The 22,444-nt window shown below is 36.8% G+C and overlaps 1 protein-coding gene across 5 annotated transcripts in view; it reads right to left on the reverse strand.

Moving 5' to 3' along the window:
• satb2 (SATB homeobox 2) overlaps positions 1–22,444 on the reverse strand; it is a 41,559-nt gene that overhangs the window by 11,742 nt on the left and 7,373 nt on the right. For all 5 annotated transcript variants that reach the window (XM_043249428.1, XM_043249429.1, XM_043249426.1 and 2 more), the window contains 10 exons: positions 19,007–19,222; positions 15,541–15,723; positions 7,354–7,480; positions 6,202–6,325; positions 5,395–5,497; positions 4,278–4,319; positions 3,588–4,165; positions 2,329–2,541; positions 1,395–1,481; positions 437–589 (listed from right to left, as the gene is read on the reverse strand). In XM_043249428.1, the coding sequence (XP_043105363.1) occupies positions 437–589; positions 1,395–1,481; positions 2,329–2,541; positions 3,588–4,165; positions 4,278–4,319; positions 5,395–5,497; positions 6,202–6,325; positions 7,354–7,480; positions 15,541–15,723; positions 19,007–19,178 (1,782 nt within the window). In that variant the 5' untranslated portion in view covers positions 19,179–19,222. The remainder of the gene's footprint in view (positions 1–436; positions 590–1,394; positions 1,482–2,328; positions 2,542–3,587; positions 4,166–4,277; positions 4,320–5,394; positions 5,498–6,201; positions 6,326–7,353; positions 7,481–15,540; positions 15,724–19,006; positions 19,223–22,444) is intronic.

Below are 22,444 nucleotides of genomic sequence, written 5' to 3' on the forward strand. Positions count from 1 at the left end.
AATCACCAATATGTTTAAATATATTGCATTGGTATTGGTATTGCATCCCTTAATATTTTTGGCACCTATTTTTTTTATTATTATTTATCAATTATTTATTTGTATTTAATTTGTTTACAATAAAAAAAAAAAAAAAAAAAAAAACATTTAAGCTGAGAACCTGGAAAAACCACACATGTACGTTTCTCTTAAATTTATTATTAACAATTGTCATATGAAAATGCGGAGTTGTTAAAATTTTCCTGTACACTAAAATAAAATGCAAGATTTAGAAGACGCAATTATTCGTTTTTTTCTGTGTATTTTCAGTGTAAAATAGTATGCATAGATTAGACTAGTAAAAAAATGTTTGTAGTTTAGTTTTGGCTTCATGTAATGTAAAAGAATGGAAACATGTTCGGATTATTAACTCTAATGAAAAAAAATCAGTTCTTACTTGGCTCTTATTGGCTGCCACCTTAGCGAAAAGGGCCTGAGACACTTTTGCCCGTTTCATCTCCTGCTGGATTTCGTCATAAATGGCTGAAGTGATGTTAACCAGCGGCTCAAGTTTCAGAGGAAGGTCAGGGTTCGGACCAGAAGTTTTGGACTGTGTGGGTCCAGCAGTCAAAGGTAAAAGCAACAAAGACATTTTGGTTAGATAAATATTCATAATTGCTAGAGAGAGTACAACATGATATAACATTCATGGATGACATTTTAGACCCTTGTTTGTACCTGCAATGTGTTGAGATTTTAGCAGATAAATCATTAAAGTATCATGTTAGTAAACTCTTTGTAGTATGCGTTTGAAGTATGGTGTATTGATTTTACAGTGGTGTGTTTTCTTATTCAATGTTTGAAGTTGCCCTGCAAGCACAGGCAAGTAATCTCACATTCCCCAGTAAAAACGATTGTGAGATAAACATATACAGACATAATAGTAATGATAATACACAACCACATTCCCTACAACCAAAGAATGAGAACTTTGTTCTCATATCAGAAAGATTTTTATTATCTACATGGGTTCATTCACAATGGTCTTGAGTTTGAAAGCAGTCGTATTCATATTCAGAAAGTCCACGCACCAGGTTCCAGGTCATTTAATATAAACATGCCATGACAAGACCAGAGCCATGCTTTTCTGCTTTTGTCATTTTAGAGAATGAGGAGCAAGAACTTGTGGACCTGATGTTTTAATGGGTGCGCACCATATAATCTCAAACATTTAAATGGTTGTAAATCTTCAATATAAACATTAGAAATTTGACCTTTTGTTGTAGCTTGGCTTTTATTTGCAAAATGGGAAAAGTGTTTTGCCTACAGTTGATCACTACAGATCTTGGAGGTCTCGGATGAGGTACACTCTATGAGGAAATGAAGTTGTGTTGATGTGTTGATGTGATCCTCACCGAGTTTGTTATTTTGGTTTTATTCTTCCAAATAGATGCCCACGCGTCAGGGGTTAACTGTTCATCGATGCTGCGCTCCCACACTTTCTGCATTGGGGGATATGGTGTGATGTTAGAAATAAGACAGATAGCAGTCATATTTTAGCACTGACCCTTAGAGGGCACTGTCTTGAAAGTCAGTTTGATTGTGTTAGTAAGTAATCCGTATTGTTGTCAGTGAAAATATGTACAAATATTATATATATTAATAATATATAATATATATAATAATAATAATAATAATATATATATATATATATATATATATATATATATATATATATATATATATATATACAAAGAGATCATCATACAAGAATAATAGCTTAACGCTGTGAGTTTTAGCTAAAGATGTCATAGGAGCTAAAGATTGACTGGCTTTAGGTTGGATTGCACTACATGACTTTTAACCAGATATTTTCAGATAATCTCAAGAGGAATCGATGCTAATGGCAATTTTAGATTTTATGCATTGCTTTCATTTGTCATGCATCTCTTGTCTGTGTGAGTCTTGAACGTCTGGTAGTGTTTGACATTCAGTTATTTAGTGTATGTACTTATTTCATAGTTGGAAAATTTAGAATATCTAGTTTTTTAAAAGTCATACGGTGTATTCCAGCCTTTAATAGACTTTAATATAAAATTTCATGTATTTTTTTAAGCTTTACAATAGCCTGATCCAAAGAAAACAACAAAGTGTAAGCCAAACAAAACAAGTAAACAGATCACATGAATGCAGACAGAAACAAAAGCAATCTCATAGGCCTACAGATAAACAATTCAGAATTAGACACAACACAAGCTTTCAGGTATTTCTACACCCGGTCAGACATACAAACACAAAAAGAGTTTGTGTAGGGGGCTGAATCTAGTCAAGGGTGGGAAAGTAGGGTACCTGAGAAAGGCGGGCGCCACCAGGGTTGGGGTTTGTGCTTGGGGGCAGACTCACAGGAGGGTTCATGCTGCGCTCCCGCTCTTCCTGGTAAATTCGGTCCCTCTCGCTCTCAGGTAAGTTTAGGAAGTTCTGCATGGCTTTGAGGTTTACTAGCAAGGATTGAGAGGCTGAGCGTGGGTCCTCCTCTTTTCGCAAGATCTCTGATAACAGGCCCTGGTGCATACACATAAACACACACGTAAGCACAGAGGAAGCGATTTGTGGAAGGCTCATTTTCTTGCAGCACATCTATCCTGTTACTTCACCTGTACCATGTAAGTCTCCACCCACTCTTTAACTGACTGTGCACTATGTTGGATGTAATTGGACATAATTTAGAGGCTCTGGGAATTCACCAGGTGTGTTTGCTGCAGAGAGGGTGTATGAGAGAATCCCACTGACATCCTTAAAGCGATTTACAGACATGAAACCTCTGACCGAGCGGCATTGATACCTTCATTATTCTCTTTTGTGTAGTCCAGTGCCATTTTAAACTTGTTAATTTCAGATTTGTATATTTAGTATGTGCTTGGGATAGTTACTAGGGCTTGTCAACCTTCATTCTAACATTAACATTCTAAAATTCAATATACTTTTCATTATAAAACTTAACTTGATTAAAATGATTATAACAATAGGTTCTAAAAACTAAAAAAAGCAAGCTTGCATCAAGCTGCATTAACTGAACAACAAATGGTAAGAACATTTTTTTTATATAAGTAAAGTAAAATCTAAGTATAGTAAGATATAAGTAAAATCTGTCACTGCTTCTGTTATATGAGAATTTTAAATGGTATTACAGTTTCAAAATAAATGTGAAACATTTATAGAAAATTTTAATCTATGACATTTCAATTCCATTAAAATTATTTTCATATTATTATTATTATGCATGTTTAAATCATTTGTTTCTACATTATTATTATTATTATTATTATTATTATTATTATTATTATTATGTTGTATTTTTGCCAGCATTTAAATTCAAATTAGAAATTAAAGTAATTGAAATATTCACAGTGTTACATATAATTACATTTACAAATATCATTGCAAATAATTAATATTAATTACACTGCCATGCCCGATGTTCTGAAGAGGTTCTTTATGCTACTACACATGGTGTAGCGTCTTACTCCTTTCTAAAACCAAAGTTTTTCTTTGTGGCTTTGAACAATTCAGTGAATAATATATGCTCCACCGTGCTATCTGTACTGTACCTGTGTACGGTTGAAGGCAACTCGAGCGAACACTGCCTGTGAGACACTGGCTCTTTTCAGCTCATCTCGCACCTGCTGGTAGATATCAGAGGAAACTTCCGCAGCCGAGGGGTTGGACCCGGGCTCTCCAGGACCACCGGACTTGCTAGGCCGCGGGATGGGTGGGTGATTGAGAAACTGCTGGTTGAGAGCCTGTGGGTGCTGATGCAGGAGGCGGCTGACGGCCAGCTGCTGGTTTATAAGATGAGCCATGGCTAACTGCTGCCTCACCAGCTGTGGACTGAGCTGGGGTGAGAGGAGTCCTCCGGGTGCCAAAAGAGGTTGCAGCGCGGCTGGCGGAGGTGGAGGAGGCACCTGAGCCCTTAGCGGAGGACTGTGATGGAGCTGTCCGTGAGATGATGGAGCTTGGGGCTGCCCTTGAGATGGAGGCTGAGACTGGGCTGAATTCTGAGGTTCTCCAGAGCCACCTTTCACCAGAGACCCGCCACTGTTCAACGGACCGAGCTGCGCCAGACCAGCAAGGTGAGGGGGCGGACGCTGGGCTAATACACAGAAGTCAGTGAGACTGTCCCTTTCAACTGCGGAGGGATAGAGATGAGGATGAGGCACTAGAACAAACTCTCTAGTGTTCTAGTTGACAAATCAAAGACAGTCCTTTACCCAAATAAACATCAGAATGTAGATGCCTACCCTTGATTTCCGAGCTCTCCCGTCCTTGCCACAAATAGTCCCCTGAAAAAAACACAAGGAAATGGTAAATGACAAAACACTGAAAACAACAATGTTCTTTCATGAATAGAAAGTTTTACAACTTTGGCGACTGACACGTGAGTCATCCAATGGGGTCTCTCTGCACTGGCATACACATCTGGCAATGCGGGCTGTGTGTTTAGCTCTGGAAGGCAAGGAGCAGAACTAATGGAGGAGGCTCGGTGTAACTCAACACCACTTACTCTGTCAGCTTGCTGAGGATCGCTTTATTCTTTGTTGGTGCTTGCTCTCTCACTGCACTTGGGGTTTAGCCCCACTTTGATCTGTCCTGCTGTGTAATTATTTCACTTTTTGAAGGGGCAACGAGAGGAGGAAAATTGTCACAGGCATTTGGCTGCTAAGAGGCTTAAACAGCGGAGCTGTGGGACGACTCCTTGCAGAACCTGCCACTGGGAGACCCCCTGCAGCATTTTTAGGGAAGGAACAGTGGTTTCTATTAGGCTGCGAGGAGTCTTAAGTTACCCCATCCCATGTAAGAGGAGTCATTGAGAGATAATGTACAAAACATAGCACAAAGCTCAAGACTTGCTCACGACCCTGAATACTAACCACACACTAGAAAAAACACATTCCCTGCATCCGAATATGCCTAGTTACCTGCTATGTAGCAGAGGAAAAGCAATATAGCATTTAAAAAGTGCAGTATGCCTTAGTATGATATTCAAAAAATGACTGATAACTTACTTCTGAAGTGCATTCAGTGGATGCTTTACTATCTCTTAAGGGCACAGGGAAAGAGCGACGCAATTTATTGTCACATGTCAATGATAACATGGCAGATGTTGCACGTCTGGATTGCATTGACACTACACACATGTATGCCATATAGAACCAGCTCTTTATCGAATGTAATACCTACTCGTGTTTGATAACTATGCTTTATTGACCAAATTACTGTGAAAATTTTCAGGTTAGCATTTTAGTCTTTATCCCACTTGATTTAAGGTTGCACCAAATAACTGATGAAGAATTTATTTGAGTTGGATATTAGTTGGACAGAGTAAAAATACAACCAAAAAGACAGCAAAAACCTTACCTTTAATTTTTTTATACTTCTTGTACCAGCGACCAAATTCTTGGCACTTGGCTGTTGAGACGTTAGCATAGTAGGAGCTATTCACTATCGAGGAGATCATACTCTAGAAAAAGTCAAAGAAATGAGAGAAGTCAATAAAAAGGGAAAAAATGGGAATAACGACAGAGGATAACAGAAATAAACACACATGGTCAAGATCTTAAAATTGCAATGATAAATGGTCTATAAAACACATTACTGTGGAAAGCCACCCAGGCAAGGCGGATAGTGAACGCCGCGACAAGCTTCGAGCCGCAGTGACACAAGTAGAGAGGAAGAGCCACACACATATGCAAACAATTGATATGAGGATCAACACCCACACAGAGTTCCACTTAAACACAGCGTGCACAGATACATAAATCTCCAAGATTGCTCGCTTACTTGGAAATGAGCACAGCAAAGATCGTGGATGCACACCCACATAGAAACACACGCACGCATACTCTCTCATGGTGAAGTAATTTCTGGGTTTTAGAAATGGCCCATGAATGTGGGGAATTTTTGAGTAAATTTACAATTGATGAATGAAACACGCTAACACAATTTAGGCTACATTAACCATGCACTGACGCCATTGATTGGAACATCTGCAAGCATAATGCAATACTGGGCCCAACATTTTCATTTATGTTACACTGCTAAGTATTATGTTGTTAGTTTTGGAAGAGTTGCACCAGCAGTACATGTTTTACTTATCATTTTAAATGTCAAGTCTGTGTGTGTTGTATTTGAAAAAAAAAAAATCTGAGTGGGTAGCAGCTGTACCTGAGAGAGCGGACATTCTTTGGCCAGCGTGCTCTGGTTCATCTCTTTGAGCAGCTCTTTGAGGGCGTTGCGTACTGTAGCGTGATTCCACTGCTCTGACGGAAGGTCCTCCAGTTTAGCAAAGCTGTAAATCCCAAATCCCGCCATTACTGTACAGTAACTATCTTCATTTCCTAATCAATAAACCCTGCAGCAGTTTGGGTCAACAATTTTATCACCATGGAAACAGGAAAACAAACCTGGATGGTACAGAACTACACAAAGACTACAATCTTCTCATTTGGACCCTATGTTTATCTCCTCAGCATCCAAGAGTAAACTGCAATCATTGGGCATGAAAGAGCTCATTGAGAAGTGCAGATAAAAAGTTTACCCTGTTCTTTTATGTATGCACAGGGCTTTAGAGGCTTGCTTAACTATCTGTCATTGACATAAGCAAAATAATCGCTTAATTATCACATCACTTGTGATGGAGCAAAATATATAAAAAAGGGAAACTTTTGCATGTAGTTTCTCGATGCAATCATTAATATAATAAACAATGTTATGTATTATTATTATTTTATCATTAATTAATATTATTTTGTGATGTCTTACAAAGCATAAATATCAATATTTATTTATTAATAAATTAAGTTTTTATATACATAACCAATGTCTTTTCCCCATAATTTGTAGACAAAAGACACAATATTTATCAATTACATTTTTACAAATCGAAATGATTTCACTAAAAAATTATTAAATGACAATAAACAATAAATAATGTCAATAAACTTAAATAATGTACTTTGTAGTTCACTTTTACATTTTTCAATTAGAAGCGTGTTACAAAGTGACACCACAAGATAGCCTGTTCTAATATTTATTCATTTATTTGCTTGTTTTTTTATTCATTTATTCATTCATTAATGATAATAATCTGTTTTTGGTTGGGCTGCTTATTTAAAGGTATAATTATTTGATTTTATTTAGAAATAATAATAATAAGTGTTGTTATAAAAAGTATAAATATATGGTTTATATTACATATCAGTTAGTTATTTCAAATGACCCCCATAAAGCATATAAACCATATAGGTTATGGACATGCAGAAAAATTCTCTTCTGATTCTCTTCAAATTTATTTTTGACAGCTCTGTGGTCTCTTACCTCTGTAGCTGGATGCGTAGCGTGACCATGTGATAAACGTCCAGCAACATATCAGCAACTGTTGCCTCTGGAGCATCTGTCAGGTAATGGATGGGCAGGGGGTTCCAGCGGCCCACCTTAATGATGCCTGTGAAAAAATAAGCAGAGAGAGGGAGTCGATTAACCCCACTTGATCTCATTGTCCCGCAAATTTGTGTAGCATATTTCCATGACATCATCAGAGATAGCCTCATGTCAATGATGGCTGTAATGAAATCTCAATAAAAGAATAAGTTAGGAGGGGTTCCACTCCACTGAGTGGGCAGCTCCACCAAACCAGAACCAAACCTGGCGCATTACATCACCACACCAGCACCCACTTACAGTAAAAATCAACATTAGAGGGCACACAAACATAATGATTGAAAGACAGAGAGACAAGAACATTGTGTGATTGGAAAGAGAGGGCAGACCGATGTAATTTACAGCTCATGGCGAAATACATAATTATACGCATAGTTCTTAAGTGAGAAGGAAGCGTAGTGGGAAATGAGTCATATATTTATCATTCACAAAATTATTTACACTACCTGTGGGTTCTTGCATCAAATATTTTGGAAATCATACATTTTGTTTTCTTTACTGCTCATTTTCTACGGTTCAGCTCGGGCTATAAAAGCAGACAGCAAGGAACAATAGCACAGATGATAAGGCTTTATCTATTAAATACTTATCAGGTCAGGAAGAAGCACCTAACACACAGACTGAGGGCTGCACCAATAACTGCGGGCCGAAGGGGCGCCTGTGGCTCTTTTACAGCCAAGGAATACATATAGAAAGCAGGCGTTCGTCTAGTGCATCGCTGCCTCTGACAATTACATCCACCCCCAATCCCCCCCTCCATTAATGGGCCGTCATAAACACAGGTCAATGATTGTATGATTAACCCAAATTGACTGTTATAAATGCCTCTCGTTGTGCAAAGGAAGAGACGAGCATTTATGGCTGAAGAGTAATCTGTAATCGGGGTGTCACTGTGAGACAAAGCCATATTTTTGAACGAAGCCGTCTGATTGTTTTGTAAATAGTCCAGGTAACTAAGGCCGTCCCGCAATGAGTTTCCTATTTAAGAGGGATAGTTCACCCAAATATCACAAGTGTGCCTTCATTTATTTGTCACTGAGTAACATAAAAGCAGTAGAAATTAAATGTTAATTGGTTAAATTCTCTCCTTATATATGCTGGAAAAACTGTTGTAGATCCAACAGGACCCTTACTTAAATTTTACTGAGTAAACTTTTCGTTTTAGAGGGAGCTATCACTTTAAAGTTGCGTGGTGTTATTTGCTTTAAATATGCTGAACTTGAATAAGCTTACAGATCAGGATAAAAGCTAAGTAGCAGTGGCATCTACTGAGGGTGCCATAATTTTTTTTTTTTTCCAAGAACCACACTGAGCTATTAAAAATGAATTAGCTGAATCTATTATGCCCTCCGCTCTATTTATTTCCAGATGTCGCAATCATTGTCAAGATGCGCCGTACATGTAAACCGGACCCTGTGCTCTTTGCATTATTAACCGTTTTCCAAACACAGCACACGTCCGTAAACACTTTTCAACACGCACTGCTCATGTGCATGTGAAGTCGATGTACATCCCTCGCGCAAATGTATAAATTCAACACATCCGACAACAGGAAGCGAACCTGACCCGAAAACAAAGGGTGCGCCGTGAAGAGATACAAAACACAAACTCTCACACAAAAGTATTTCCCATGGTCTGACTGAAGCTGTGAAAACTAAACAATGCTAATCACATTACTATCCACTAAATGAGACCCAGACGCTGCCCAGCTTCCCTCTCTCGCTCTCTTTCTCTCTCTTTTGTCTTTTTTTGTGCTTTAGGCTGTTTGTGTCATCTGAAGAGCTCCAGCTGCTCAATCACACACAGACATGCCGATGGATCACTTACCTCCATCCAGACACTGTACTGCCATGCCACTGCTGCCACTAAAGCCTGATTGAATGAGTTAGCTTTGGACAGAATCTGTTTTTGCAAATTAGCAAGGGCTCTATTGTTTCTCTCAGTTCACTGTTTGTGTTTTGACTAGAGAGAAGATAACAAGACATTCTGTGTTACCCGTTCCACTGTTTTCTGCCACTGGTGGCTGATTGCTCCTTATGTGGGACCTTATCAGTGTCATAATCTAAACAAGGCCTTGCGGAGCCTTAGGCCCCTTGATTATGGACATGTGCCTCATTGGTTTATAAAATAGTCTTACATAAAATAATAGACAGAGCTACTTAAAAGTTGTTTCTTTTAGGTACGTCATACTGTATATTACTGCATGCTTCAGTCTAATAGATTCAGTGTAAATAAACGGCAATAATAGCAAATGAAAAATAGCATTGCAAAATTTGATAAAGAAATATGGTGCAAAAATGAAGGTAATTAGGCTGAACTATTTAAAAATGTAAACAGAAAAAAATTAAATAGTAGTAAAAATAAAAAGTAGCAATAAAATTATAATAAAAAATAAATAGATCATATAAATATATAAAAATATGTTTGAAATAATAATTATAAACATAATATATTTAATAACTACATACCAAAAGTAAATAGAGTAAATTCATCTACATTTCATCTGCATACTTTCTGTACTTCTCATCAGTAGCACCTTAGATTCTTCCCTATGTTATTCTTGAGAAAGCGTGACATAAATTATGTTGTTTTTTCCATGAAAAGTGCTTTAAGCATTAAACGGTAAGCTAAAACCGTCTCAGTGTATGTTATTACTTATAATTTATTTATTATAAATTATGTTGTGAACCCTTCAGTAAGTTGTTAACCCAGACAACCACTACAAGAGAGGCAGAGCCTGCTGATGACCCTTGAAACTACAGTGAACTCCTATCCTCTGATATACAGGCCTCTTGTCTTTGTTCTAAAGGTATTTGTGGAGTTGTATTCTCCAGACAGTGAGTTAAAGGGGAGAGTCAAGTCAGACAGATGAAGACAATTTGTGTGATTGTGCCACGCCCCCCTTTAGATCTGTCCTCCTTTTTCAAGTCTCTGTTTATATTACGGGTTTCGCTTTGATTTTTGAGGGACATTGCCGTTTTGTCTCATTGTGTAATGCTGAATGTATGCCCACCGCAGACTTCTAGAGTATTCCCGCTTTGAGCGGTAGCATTAATTAAGACTGAACTGAGACACTATTAATGCACTTTAAGCTAAGCAGTGGTTCTGTAAGAGTTGAATGCCAGCGAGGTTACCCAGTGTGTTCAGTGTTAGACAGTTCACTGTGAGCGATCTGAAAAAAAAAAGCAATGAGCTCTGTTCTAATAAAAAGTGGTTAAATGTATTCCTATTTACAGTATAAGCTAGCATCATACAGGGCCTGTGGTAATGTCATTAATGAATCATTTTTAACTTGGAAAGACTCTGTTCCTTGTCATTTTCCTCCCCCAGTACAAACCATTGTTCCCATTGCCACATTAAAATTCCTCCTCCCATTGCTGGGCTTTCATGTGGTCGGCTGGTGGCTTGGCTAAAGCTTATGTGTATCCATCCATACACACTCACACACACACAAACGCAAGCTCACACACAGTCTGAAAATGTTCCCCAGCACACATACGCTATTCTGCAGAGCTAGTTTGGAAAGATACACAAAACTCTGAATGTTTGCCGTTCTAAAGGGATGCCCCACTATATGAGCCGTGAAGACCACAGACTGTTACAGTAAATCATTAATAATGTATCTATCTAGATTTAATAAATCAAATAGGAAAGACAGGTCTGTGAAATACTATTTTTCAGAATGCACTTTATTACGGTTTTACTAAAATATCATACATCTTTTATGATACCTTTTTTCTGTATTTATTACTCACCTTATCATTCCAAACATAAATGACCTTATTTATGAAACAAAAAAGGAGACATTTTGGGAAAAACAAAATTATACTTGGAGTCAGTGGAGTCCAATGTTGGAGTCCAATGTCCAATGCCTACAGGTTTAAAACAATAAGAAGTTATGCAGATGCTGTCAGAGTTTTCATTTTAAAACCAGCAAGTCCCACTTGAGCAACCATTTTTTCGTTTGCTTGTTTTTTTCTTTCACGGGTGAGTGAATCTAAATTTGGAATTAAAATCATTTGACCTTTATGAAATAATACTCATACCAAGTTCTTATAATCAAATAATACATACACCTATACCATCCTCCAGATTATAGATTTATGGAATGTACAGATTCAGTTTACTTAGAAGTTTGATCGTAATATAAAAGTTTGTATGGGAAAGACCTGACTGTCATAAATGACCAAACAAGACAGAGCATTGAAAACTGGCAACAACAATGACAAAACTGACTTGCTTCTGATTGGCTATCAGGTGGCAGATGGAAAGCTGACATGCTTTTGGTCATAAATCTAAAGGATTCGTTGAGGAGAGAGGTAGTTTTTAAACCAAAACAGTAAAAAACAGACTGAAAAAAAGGAAAACTGTCATTATTTACTTTTTTTCCGTTTATATTTAGTTTACAAGTTCTTCGTGCTTTTATTTTATTCATTTAGTTGTTTTTGAAGCATGACAGTACAGTTAAAATGAACGGCCGTGGTATTAAAAAAACAGTGTGAATATTCTTTGAAAACTCTCCTGCAATTTTCCACAGTAAAAAAAAAAAAAACACACAGGTTTGGAACCACATGATGTAAATGATGTCAGAATCTTTATTTTTAGGTGATTTATCCTTTAAGTATACTGTAAGTCAGATAATCATTACATCATCTGCACATGTTGCTAATCATAAATGTTCCCGCTGCAGGTTGGAATCAGTTAACTGTCATTGCTCAGATTAAGTGAAGGGACCGTTCGGCTTCTGTCAGGCAGCGGAGCGTATTTTCATCAAACTGCCCCAGTTCGACCTGCCGTGGCTTCATGTCAAACGTGGCAGCACAACAATGCACTCGCGCTGTAATCCGTCACCACTGTTAATTGTCTGAAGCCTTAAAGTACAGGTCTGTCCATACGATTCTATAAAAGTACTCAGACCCTTATAATTGAAATAAACAATATCTCCCAGTTAATTACTGGTCAGGCTAATTAAAGAAAGGCAGCGGTGCTGGGAGAGGAGCTTAAATATACCACTACGAGAGAGCTATGCAGGACACAATTCAAACAGGGAGAAAATAGATGGGACTCTGTGTAATTTTGGTTGTGAACCGCAGAGGAAAAAATGTATAATTTAAGCCAGAAATTATTCATTTAACATAAACGCTTGCTTTAAAAACAAAAAGGATTCATTTGAGAGGAGAGCTCACCTCTCTCTCTCTCTCTCTCTCTCTCTCTCTCTCTCTCGTTCTATCGCTCGTTCTCTGCTCATAGCAATAAGCTGAAGTCAGTGCAGTTCTCCACAATGAGAGAATCCTGTTAGTATGTGTGAGCATCATTTCAGCCGTATCCCTCTGCTTTCATTTTATCTGGCCTCATCTGAACTGATCACTGCGAGGGTGTGTGGGTTATATTGAGCCTAAATGGTTTGTTGTCCTGTCCTCCTCTGTGTCCTTTTGATATCGTTTTACGACCGTACAGAGGTGACCGCTTGTGTTTCTGTGTTTAGGGGAGTAGCGTCTGGGACTTCCTCACAGATGTGGCGCCATTGTGTGGGCCAGACAGGACTATTTTGCCTTTCCAATCATAATGCCGCTTCTATCAATTTGCATACTTGTTTAATTTTATAGCACAGGACGGTATTTTTGGAGGTTACGCAAATGGCTCGAGTCGCTGTGTGGGTAACATATTGATCTGTTTTTGGCTCTTCAAAGGAATCTGTAAAGGGCGCTTCGAGTGAATTTAAAGACACTCTGTTGACCTATGAGTGACTCGTGTTTTTTCTGTTTTTGTATATTTAGTTGTCGAAAAAAAGATAAAGGATGCTTATTTAACATTATTTTTGATGAATAACAAGCTGCAGTCACACACAAACACAACCACGCAGCATTTAATTTTAAAAACTACAATCACTACAAAAACGTTGCAGACATTTCATTTCAGCCCGACTTAAACGATCATTTAATTAAAGGTTGAAATGTGGCCTTCAATTTTCTGTTTTCTGACAATGCCTTCCATAAACTGCAGCACCATCAAATCGTGCGACAAACTCTATTCTAGTCAGACGTACAGAGCGTGAACTGTGACTGCAAACAGGCCAAAATGCTCAACCTATGAAGTAAATCGCGATGTCTTTTGTTACCGCCGATCAACATGAAGTAATGACTGTTTTAAATTTTCTTCATACTTCACAGAATACAAGTAAACTCTCAATCTTCTGGGAGATGACAATCATGTGTACAACAATAAAGTAAAGCATTATATTGCTTCTTGGGCCCACACACTCATAAACATTCTCTATATACACACACAAACACACACAGAAAATGAAGGCGCACAAAGACCTCGAGCAGACACAAACATGCATTCCCACAAAGTTACCACAAATGCACAAATACAGTTCACACGCATCTTTTGGTGACGTGAAAGTACCAAATTCTTTGCCTCGCTATTTCCTTTGTTCTTCTTTAATGAGATTTTCAGACTGTCTATGATTCAGTTTTGTTGAACAAATGGCCTTCCTGCTCAGTGTTCTCAGACACATTAGCCCAAAACAGTATATCCTCCTGTCAACATCTCAACAGCCGGACCTCCTCTCTGCACTCCATGCCGCTCTAATCGCTCTGAACTGGAAAGGAATTGAGTAATAGCGTATTGCTTACTGCATTCTGTGCAATATATGCTGCACGCTGCTTAACATACTGCCTGAAATATAACCGAAAGAGTATGTATTATGTAAAGATTACTAAGATGATTCGCATGGCATCCAGTTATATCGAGTATGTATACAGTAAATATATGTAAGATTCTTTTGCATTTTCATTAGTTTCATTAACATGAATTAATGCATTATGTATCACAAACCAGCAATGTGCAAAATTTGTAATTTTTAAACATTGGGATTTCAAGTAGAATATGTTATTATGAGCTATATGAATGACATTTGAGAAAAGTATACTATTTTAGTATATTTAGTAATGTATTTTAGTATACTTTAAACAACATAATTTAAAACAATATATATTTAAGTGGAAAATAAATGTATTGTTTTCAGATAATTAATTGCATTTCATTACCATTAAAATTGATATATTGCAAATTAAACAAAAGTAAATTTTTATATGTAATTTCATAATTACTTCTACTGTGTTTAAAATGTAGTTAAATTGTAATGCTAAATGTGCTGACAAGCATTTATGATAAACTACAATATACTTCCATATAATTGCTATTGAATGCAATTTACTGTATTTAAAAAATACTATAATTTTAAATGTAAAATAAAAAAACACTACAGATAAAGTAAATAAATAATTATATCATAATCACTTTGCTTTATTATGTTAATTAATAAGTGTATATAGTTAAAGCTCAACAAAAGGTTATTATAAAAATGATGTAAATGTAACTTTATAAATGTGCTTTAAAGGAAGTGTTTTAATTTAAAGTTCATTACACAGTGCACTGTTTTAAAAGTGCACTTAAGTGTGTTGGAAAAAGTGTGTGCCTTACATACACTTAAATTATACACTCAAGGCCTTTTTTCCTTAAGGTTTTAAGTTTTTACGTTTTTCTTTTCCTCACTTTTAGGATTTAAATTACACTACTAAGTGCACATTAAATACAATTTAGCAGAATTCTATGTTTAAAAAGGGACTTTTATTAGAAATATTTTGGCATCAAAACATTTAGCAGCTTGTTATTAAATTTAATATAAAATGTTGAAATACCTGATATTGGGCAACACTTTAGAAAAGGTAACATGTGTTAACTATTAACTTATTACGTTTCCCTCAACAAATTCTTATATTGCTGTTTATTACTAATTAGTAAGGCTGTTATTAGTTTTTATTTAGTAAAACTTAAGGTATTAAGGTATTGGCAAAAATTAGGGATGTAGCATAATAAAATAAGGTTTTAATATGGATTTAATTAGCACTGAAAAATGGCTAATGTTCTAGAAATATTCAGCTAATAGGTGTAATCGTAAAATAAAACGTTACCATTGTATTTACTTAAACTGAACATGTAAATGAATCAACTGTTTTGATCATACACTGAGTCTGGGCCAATTAACGTTGAACTGACCGTGTGCCTGGGCTGCAGAACTGTGGGAGTATCCAAGGGCGAGAAGTGCAGTCTCAACCAGCTGAGTGAAGAGGATGTCTTTCCTGACCAACACGAACTCGGCATGTTCCTCCCGGCTCTCTCCATCCGATATCATCCCTCCATCCAGCTGCTCCACCACGCAGAAGACTGGAATCATCAGACCTGCAATACAGGAGCGCAGCACATCATAGAAATTCTTTCAAAAACGATGGTCAACAGAGAACTGAATTAACATTTGTTAAAAAACAAAGTCTAGTGACTGAGCCGATATTTTATAAATGGGAATTTGACTCATTTTCATTCCCCAAAAAAAATCCTGTATTAATCTAATTCGCAATTAAATCATGGCATTATTTTGAACAGCTATGTGCTTTTCACAAAAATGAGTATTTTCATTAGAAACCATTAATGATTAATAGGTTCATTACTTGCATTTGAATGAGGTGGCCAGGGTCAAACGCTTGTCTCAGGTTTCACAGCCCAATGCAAATAGTCAACTCGAACAAGCCGTTCAGATTGTGTATCAAACCAACCATCAAACCAGCTCCATTATGCTTGATTAAAGTTATCATTTTTTTATGGCGCCTCCCTTCAGTTTGTCAGGGCAGCTGAGCTGATATCTCCTCAAGTCAACGAACTGCGTGCTAACGGCAGGGTCACTTAATAAAATTAGTTGCATGGGCATCCAACGGATATGCAAACCTTTCTTCCTTCAGTGTTTGAGGTTACGGCTCACTGCGCTGCGACTTAACACATTATTTTAGTAGCGTTGACTTTGTTAACATCTTAGTTAAAAACATTTATGATTAACCTGTAAAATATGTTGGCGAGTGATTCGGTGGGTACAGAGTCCCATCTTTTAATGGGATGTCGAGATGCACAGTCATTCACGGCTTATTGAGAAATAGTATGCGGTACCTAATGGTGCCTGCAAAACACAAATCCCACCCAAGTTTGCTCTGGTTAATCTAGGCCCAACCTATGTTGTTGTTGTTTTTTCAATTTCCCTGAAGTGCTCAAAAGCGTTCTGACCATTAATTAATACCCCTTAGAAATTATAGGCTGAAAGCATTAGGCAAAATCCCAGATGTTCTAATAAGAGCAGAGCAGTGCAAAACTCTCTCCTAATTTATACACACACACACACACACTTCCATGCAAATACATATACATTCACGGCACCGTTCCCCGAGCTCCTTGGTTTAATCAGTCAATTCCTATATTTCTATTTCCTTTCCATTAATCACCCTGGCTTCCAGTTCAGAATGCTCTTATGGAGTGAATTACAGGCCAGGGGCCGGTGCCAATTCAAGTAAGTGAATTTCCCCCAACAGGGAAATATAACTGTCAACACACAGCAGCTCCCAGCAGTCCCCCTCTCTTTCTCACTCTCTTTCTTCCGCTAGCTCCCATGGGCTCATCCCTGTGCCCTGTATGAGCAGGGTTTCATCATAAGATAACAGCATGTGTGTGAAGCCTGTGTCTGACTCATTTACGTATATGTGTGTGTGTGTGTGTGAGCGTTTCATTTCTGTGCAATACTCACTCTGAGTAAGTATTTGAGTCTCTTTGAATATCTGTTTTAAAGCCTGAAAATTTTATTAAAAGGTATGCACCAGTTTTGAAGGGTGTCATCCGTTAGAGTTATACACTTGTAAGCATATCTGTTATTATAATCACTCATCTGCATTAAACATTATATAAAGTTGTGACACTGCAGATCACTAATGCAACAGCATACTTCGAAATTAACTTTGAAATACAACAAAAAACAATAAATAACAAAGAAATTTAAAAAACTGATTCCCGGAAATCCTTAAAATATGATATACTTACTGCATTAGATAAAAAAAAAATTGTATAAAAAATAAAGATAACATTTTTGAATGAACATTATTACATAAAATGTATTATTTTGCTAAACTGGTTAAAAAAAAATTTCTGCAGGGGTAAAATACAAACTTAATTCAAATTATATTTCCTGAATACCAGCTTTAAAGCCTTCTTTGCAAGTAAATTTATCTTGTTATAGATGTCAAAAAAATGTAGCATTGCAGGCATGTGTCTGAGAGATTCTGAATCCACGTCTGTTTTGTGTGTGGCCCACTCTTTAGTGTTTCATTGTGGTTTGGAGAAGACAACCTCTGATTAAAACTAACCGGTGCACAAGAAGAGAAAGCCCCACTACTCTCCGTTTCAACCTACTCCAGAACATTTTTAAGAAATGTTTGTTGACTTAGATATTTTATCATATCAAATCAGCCTCGGAGGTGTACAACTCACACATACACATAATCACAAACAAACACACGGTGTGTGTTGTTAACGTTTTGGCCTCTAAAAAATCTAATCTATATCTGATATGTGGCTTTATGATTGGCTACACACATTGTCACTGTCAAGGTGAATTACAGCTTGACCTTGGTGACTTTTTGGCTTAATGTGAGACACATAAGACTTGTGCTTGGGCTATGTGTGTTACAATACACACACTGTTTAAATCAGAAAAAAATTTATAATAATAATATATATATATATATATATATATATATATATATATATATATATATATATATATATATATATATATATATATATATTTATTTATTTCTTCTTTATTGTCAGGACACACACAATACCAATTATACAATTTACGGAAATATCTCATATGCTTCCTTTATTTGTTGACAACACTGTAAAGTAATCAGTATTTTGAAATATTATTACAATTTAACAGAACTGTTTCTCTTTTAATATATTTTAGGTTCTAATTTATTTAGCAGTCAGTCTTTAGTGTCACATGACCCTTCATTTTAATATAATTATTTGCCAACGTTTCCTATTATTTATATTATAGCTTCCTATTATTTGTTTTAAAAAAAACCTTGATGCTGGATTAAAAAAGTTCATGTCCATGTTATGTGTCAACTACCCAAGTGTAAAAACACATTTTAAGCCATTCAATAATCACAGTTGTGACCACACCGCTGCATGTGGCAATTCGTTGGGGTCACTGTAATCAATATGACCCCCCTTCTGACACACGCTACTGTTGAAGTCAATAACTGGCCAAGGGGAATAAATCAGGTCTATATGTTGCTACTTAATTCACTGAGCTTATGCTGGCCACAACACTCCTCTGAGCAGAACTACAGTTGGAGTATGGGATTAAATTGATTAAATCTTGCACTATCGGCAGCCCAGATAAAATTAAGCACCAGGCTAAATGCATAGCTAGATGTGCAGTTTTGATGTTTATTCATTTCTTTAAGCTTTGACAACTATCTTACTAATTAAAAAACAATATTTTTGTTGAAACAGCGGTGTAGTGGTTGGAATTTGTGCTCTAGACACATTAAACAATGGCGCTAGTGTGTGATATTTCTCTACCGTACAATTAATATATAGTATAAAGTAAAGACAGTAAAGGTTGCGAGAGTCTTACCACCGAGAGGTCTCTGTGGGGCCCCATTGTGGCGACTGCGATGACCTGTGGGACTGCCATTGAGCTCCAGGCGGCCCAACTTTGGTGGGGGGCCGCCGATATCAGGACTGCTGCTCCCACGTCGCTCTGGGCTGTCCCGTAAACGAGGACTCTCTCCTCCGCCACGCTCCATCCCCCTCCACACTACAGGGGGAACACCAGCCAGAGGATAAGGACCTGAGACAAAGAGAGGGGAAACACCTAATAAAATCTCAGTCAATATCGATGGATATACTTTCTTCTGAACATCATTACTTGTATGTTTAATAACAAAAATATTGAGTTGGACTGTGGGAGACTATATCATGACATAATACATTAAAATACATTGTTTTTACTTTTTTTTTATCATAGTATTTTTTCTTTTTAAATCTTATGAAAATAAATGAATGCATATCTCTACATTCTGTCTAAATCATTACATAAAAACAATTGTGTCCCCACCATGAAAATAATAATTCATACTGACATTCATTCATACATGACATTCGTATTGGATTATTAATGCAATAAACCCTAAAGTGAATCAAATGAGATCAAATTTTATTTAAGATCAGATTTATCTTAAACGACAAGTAGCAAATAACAAATTAAATTCTATTAGCATTTTTCTTCAGAATATTTTAATCACAACACTCAAATAGACAACAACACAATGACATCAAAATATATGTCATAAAATACAGAAAATTGTTTAAGAGTATGCTGGCATCTTATCACCTCTATCAGCAAACAAAGAAAGCAGAGGCCTAGTGTGTCGTTCTGCTCCAGCGTCTGGGGAATGTAAACTAATGTGCATGTGCATTTAAATGTGTGTGTGTGTAGCCAAAATGACAGACCTCTAGGCAAATACGAAAGAAGAGATGTTTTTATGCATTATTAAGTTGTTCAAATTATGTCTGTGTTAGCATGCGTGCAAATACGGTATTTCTGAATGCACATAACACTCCATGGGGACAATTTTTCTTTCAGGGGTCTTTGTTTTTCAGCCAAACCTTTAATATTGGTAATGTCCATCAGAGTCAGTGCCAGGCTGTATTGAGCCAATGCCAAAAGTTAAGGACTGGGAACACACTCCCCACTGGAGTGCTTTGATTTGCATATTACTTCCTAAATACAGAGAGATTCTGATGGATGGATGGATGGATGGATAGATAGATAGATAGATAGATAGATAGATAGATAGATAGATAGATAGATAGATAGATAGATAGATAGATAGATAGATAGATAGATAGATAGATAGATAGATAGATAGATAGATAGATAGATAGATAGATAGATAGATAGATAGATAGATAGATAGATAGATAGATTTCACTGTCCCCCCTCTCTGCTATTCTTCTCATAGCGGTTATGCAAAAAACATTATTCTTTTCTCTGGCCCTGACGAGAAAAACATCATCATGGAACATAAAAAAGTCCAAAGAGAATTACAAGCTACAGCTAAATTTTCAAAATGAATAATAAATTAAAAACATTAGCCTCTGCGTGATTAAAAACCTAACGCGGGTCCAGAAATCAAGTGTCTGAATTCTTTAGAGTTTAATAAGCGGGTGGGAGGAAAAACACTTTAAGACCATTTGAATGGAAATAAATGTGTTAGAGTGCTGCTGAGAGAACAAGGACTGATGGTCCACACTGTACTTACACACACACACACACACACACACACATTTACAGAGCCTATGAGACAATTTAATTGAGCTCAAGTGTGAACAATACACTACAACAATGGACATGCATGCTTATGAAAACACACTCGCATGTATATTCAAAATTAATAGCACCCATTAAACACAGCTATCCAATTAAAACTGATACTCCCTCAGTGTACATGCAGCTATTATTTCTCATTACTCTTGTGCTCGTCATGTCAAAGTTTTCCAAATGAATCAAAGTTTGAAAACACTGCACTTCGGTAACAATAAGAGAATAAGGTCCTAAAATATAACAGATACAACCCACTGCTATGTGTAAAATCACTGTGATCCACTTTAACTGTATGAGGCGAGCAGATCTGCTTTTAATTAACAGCTCGTCTACGATGCGGGCTTGCCCATTAGACTTGCAGTCCCGGGGGTAAAATAAAATCTCTTCACAAAAAGCGCCTTGAGATGTTTTAGATACTTGCACAGAACCGAGCGAGAAATCTGACGGATTTAACCGCAAACGGACACAATGGCCATTGTATTTGACGCGTTCATTGCCATCAGTGACGTTGAGAGCTTTTCATCTGTTTGCCTGCAAGTCGCACTATATTACCACCCCTTAAAGTCTTTTATCGGCGTTAGTTGATCTGGCACCGATGGCTTGTCTTTGTTCCCTCCTACACTGGGCTTCACAGGTCCAAACCTGCCTGATTTTAATGAGTCTTCCGATCCCAATCAAGATTTTGTCTGAATCGTTTCTCCCATCTCTCTCTCTCGCTCTCTCTCTATCTTTTGTGATCCTCCTCCACCCCGGCAAATATTTGATGGGGAGATAATACCAGCTCCAGTGTGTCTGCCCGTCACCCAAGTATGGAGATGGCAGAGGCTATGCAATGATGGTGCCGTCAAAGTTTCTTCTGGTCAATACACGCTTGCTGTAACGAAACAATATAAGCCTACGCTTACAGTTATGATACACCGCTTTGGATACTTTTGCAACAAACTACTGTGATTCAAGGTTTTGGAATTCATGAACTCAAATGCGAGGTGAAAGAGATTGTGTGATTATGCTGGTAAAAGCTCTGTAATTCAGCACCACAAGATCTCATCCAGATTTTGCTGAGCTAATGGTGAACCGGCTTCATCAAAGCTTTTTTTTTCTAACAGAGAGTGTATTCCTCAATTTCATCAACAGACTGGAAAAAGGTGACTGAATGACTAAGTTGCATATTTCTAAATTAAAATTAACCATTAAAAATGATAAAGCATAAATAGGAGTTAAAGCATAAATAGGAGTTGGGGGAGTTCACCCAAAAATGAACAAAATCGTTTATTTACTTTTTTTTTTGACAAACACGAAAGAAGACATACTGAAAATGTCACTTTGTTTTTATTCTCCACAGAAGGAAAAAAGTCATTCAAGCGTGGAACAACATGAAGGTATGTAAATGATGACGGAGTTTAATTTATAATCATAAAGTCATCATAAAAGTGTGATTGAACTTGTTTAATCCCTGTCCTTCCAACTGTTCAACACAGAAATAGAGATAAACGACTAATCAGTGCACGTTATCAAGAATAATCAATAAAGATTACGAAGATAAAAAAAATTAAAGCAAGATCTTGATTCGAGATTAAGAAATTGCTTACAGTAAGACGATTAATAGCAGGAAGGATTATGAAATATAGGTTTTAGCATTTTTAACTAGTACAGCTGTTTTACAGCTATGCTAATAAAGAGCACATA

Source organism: Puntigrus tetrazona, chromosome 9 (genome assembly GCF_018831695.1).
Source record: "Puntigrus tetrazona isolate hp1 chromosome 9, ASM1883169v1, whole genome shotgun sequence".
Taxonomy (NCBI): Eukaryota; Metazoa; Chordata; class Actinopteri; order Cypriniformes; family Cyprinidae; genus Puntigrus; species Puntigrus tetrazona.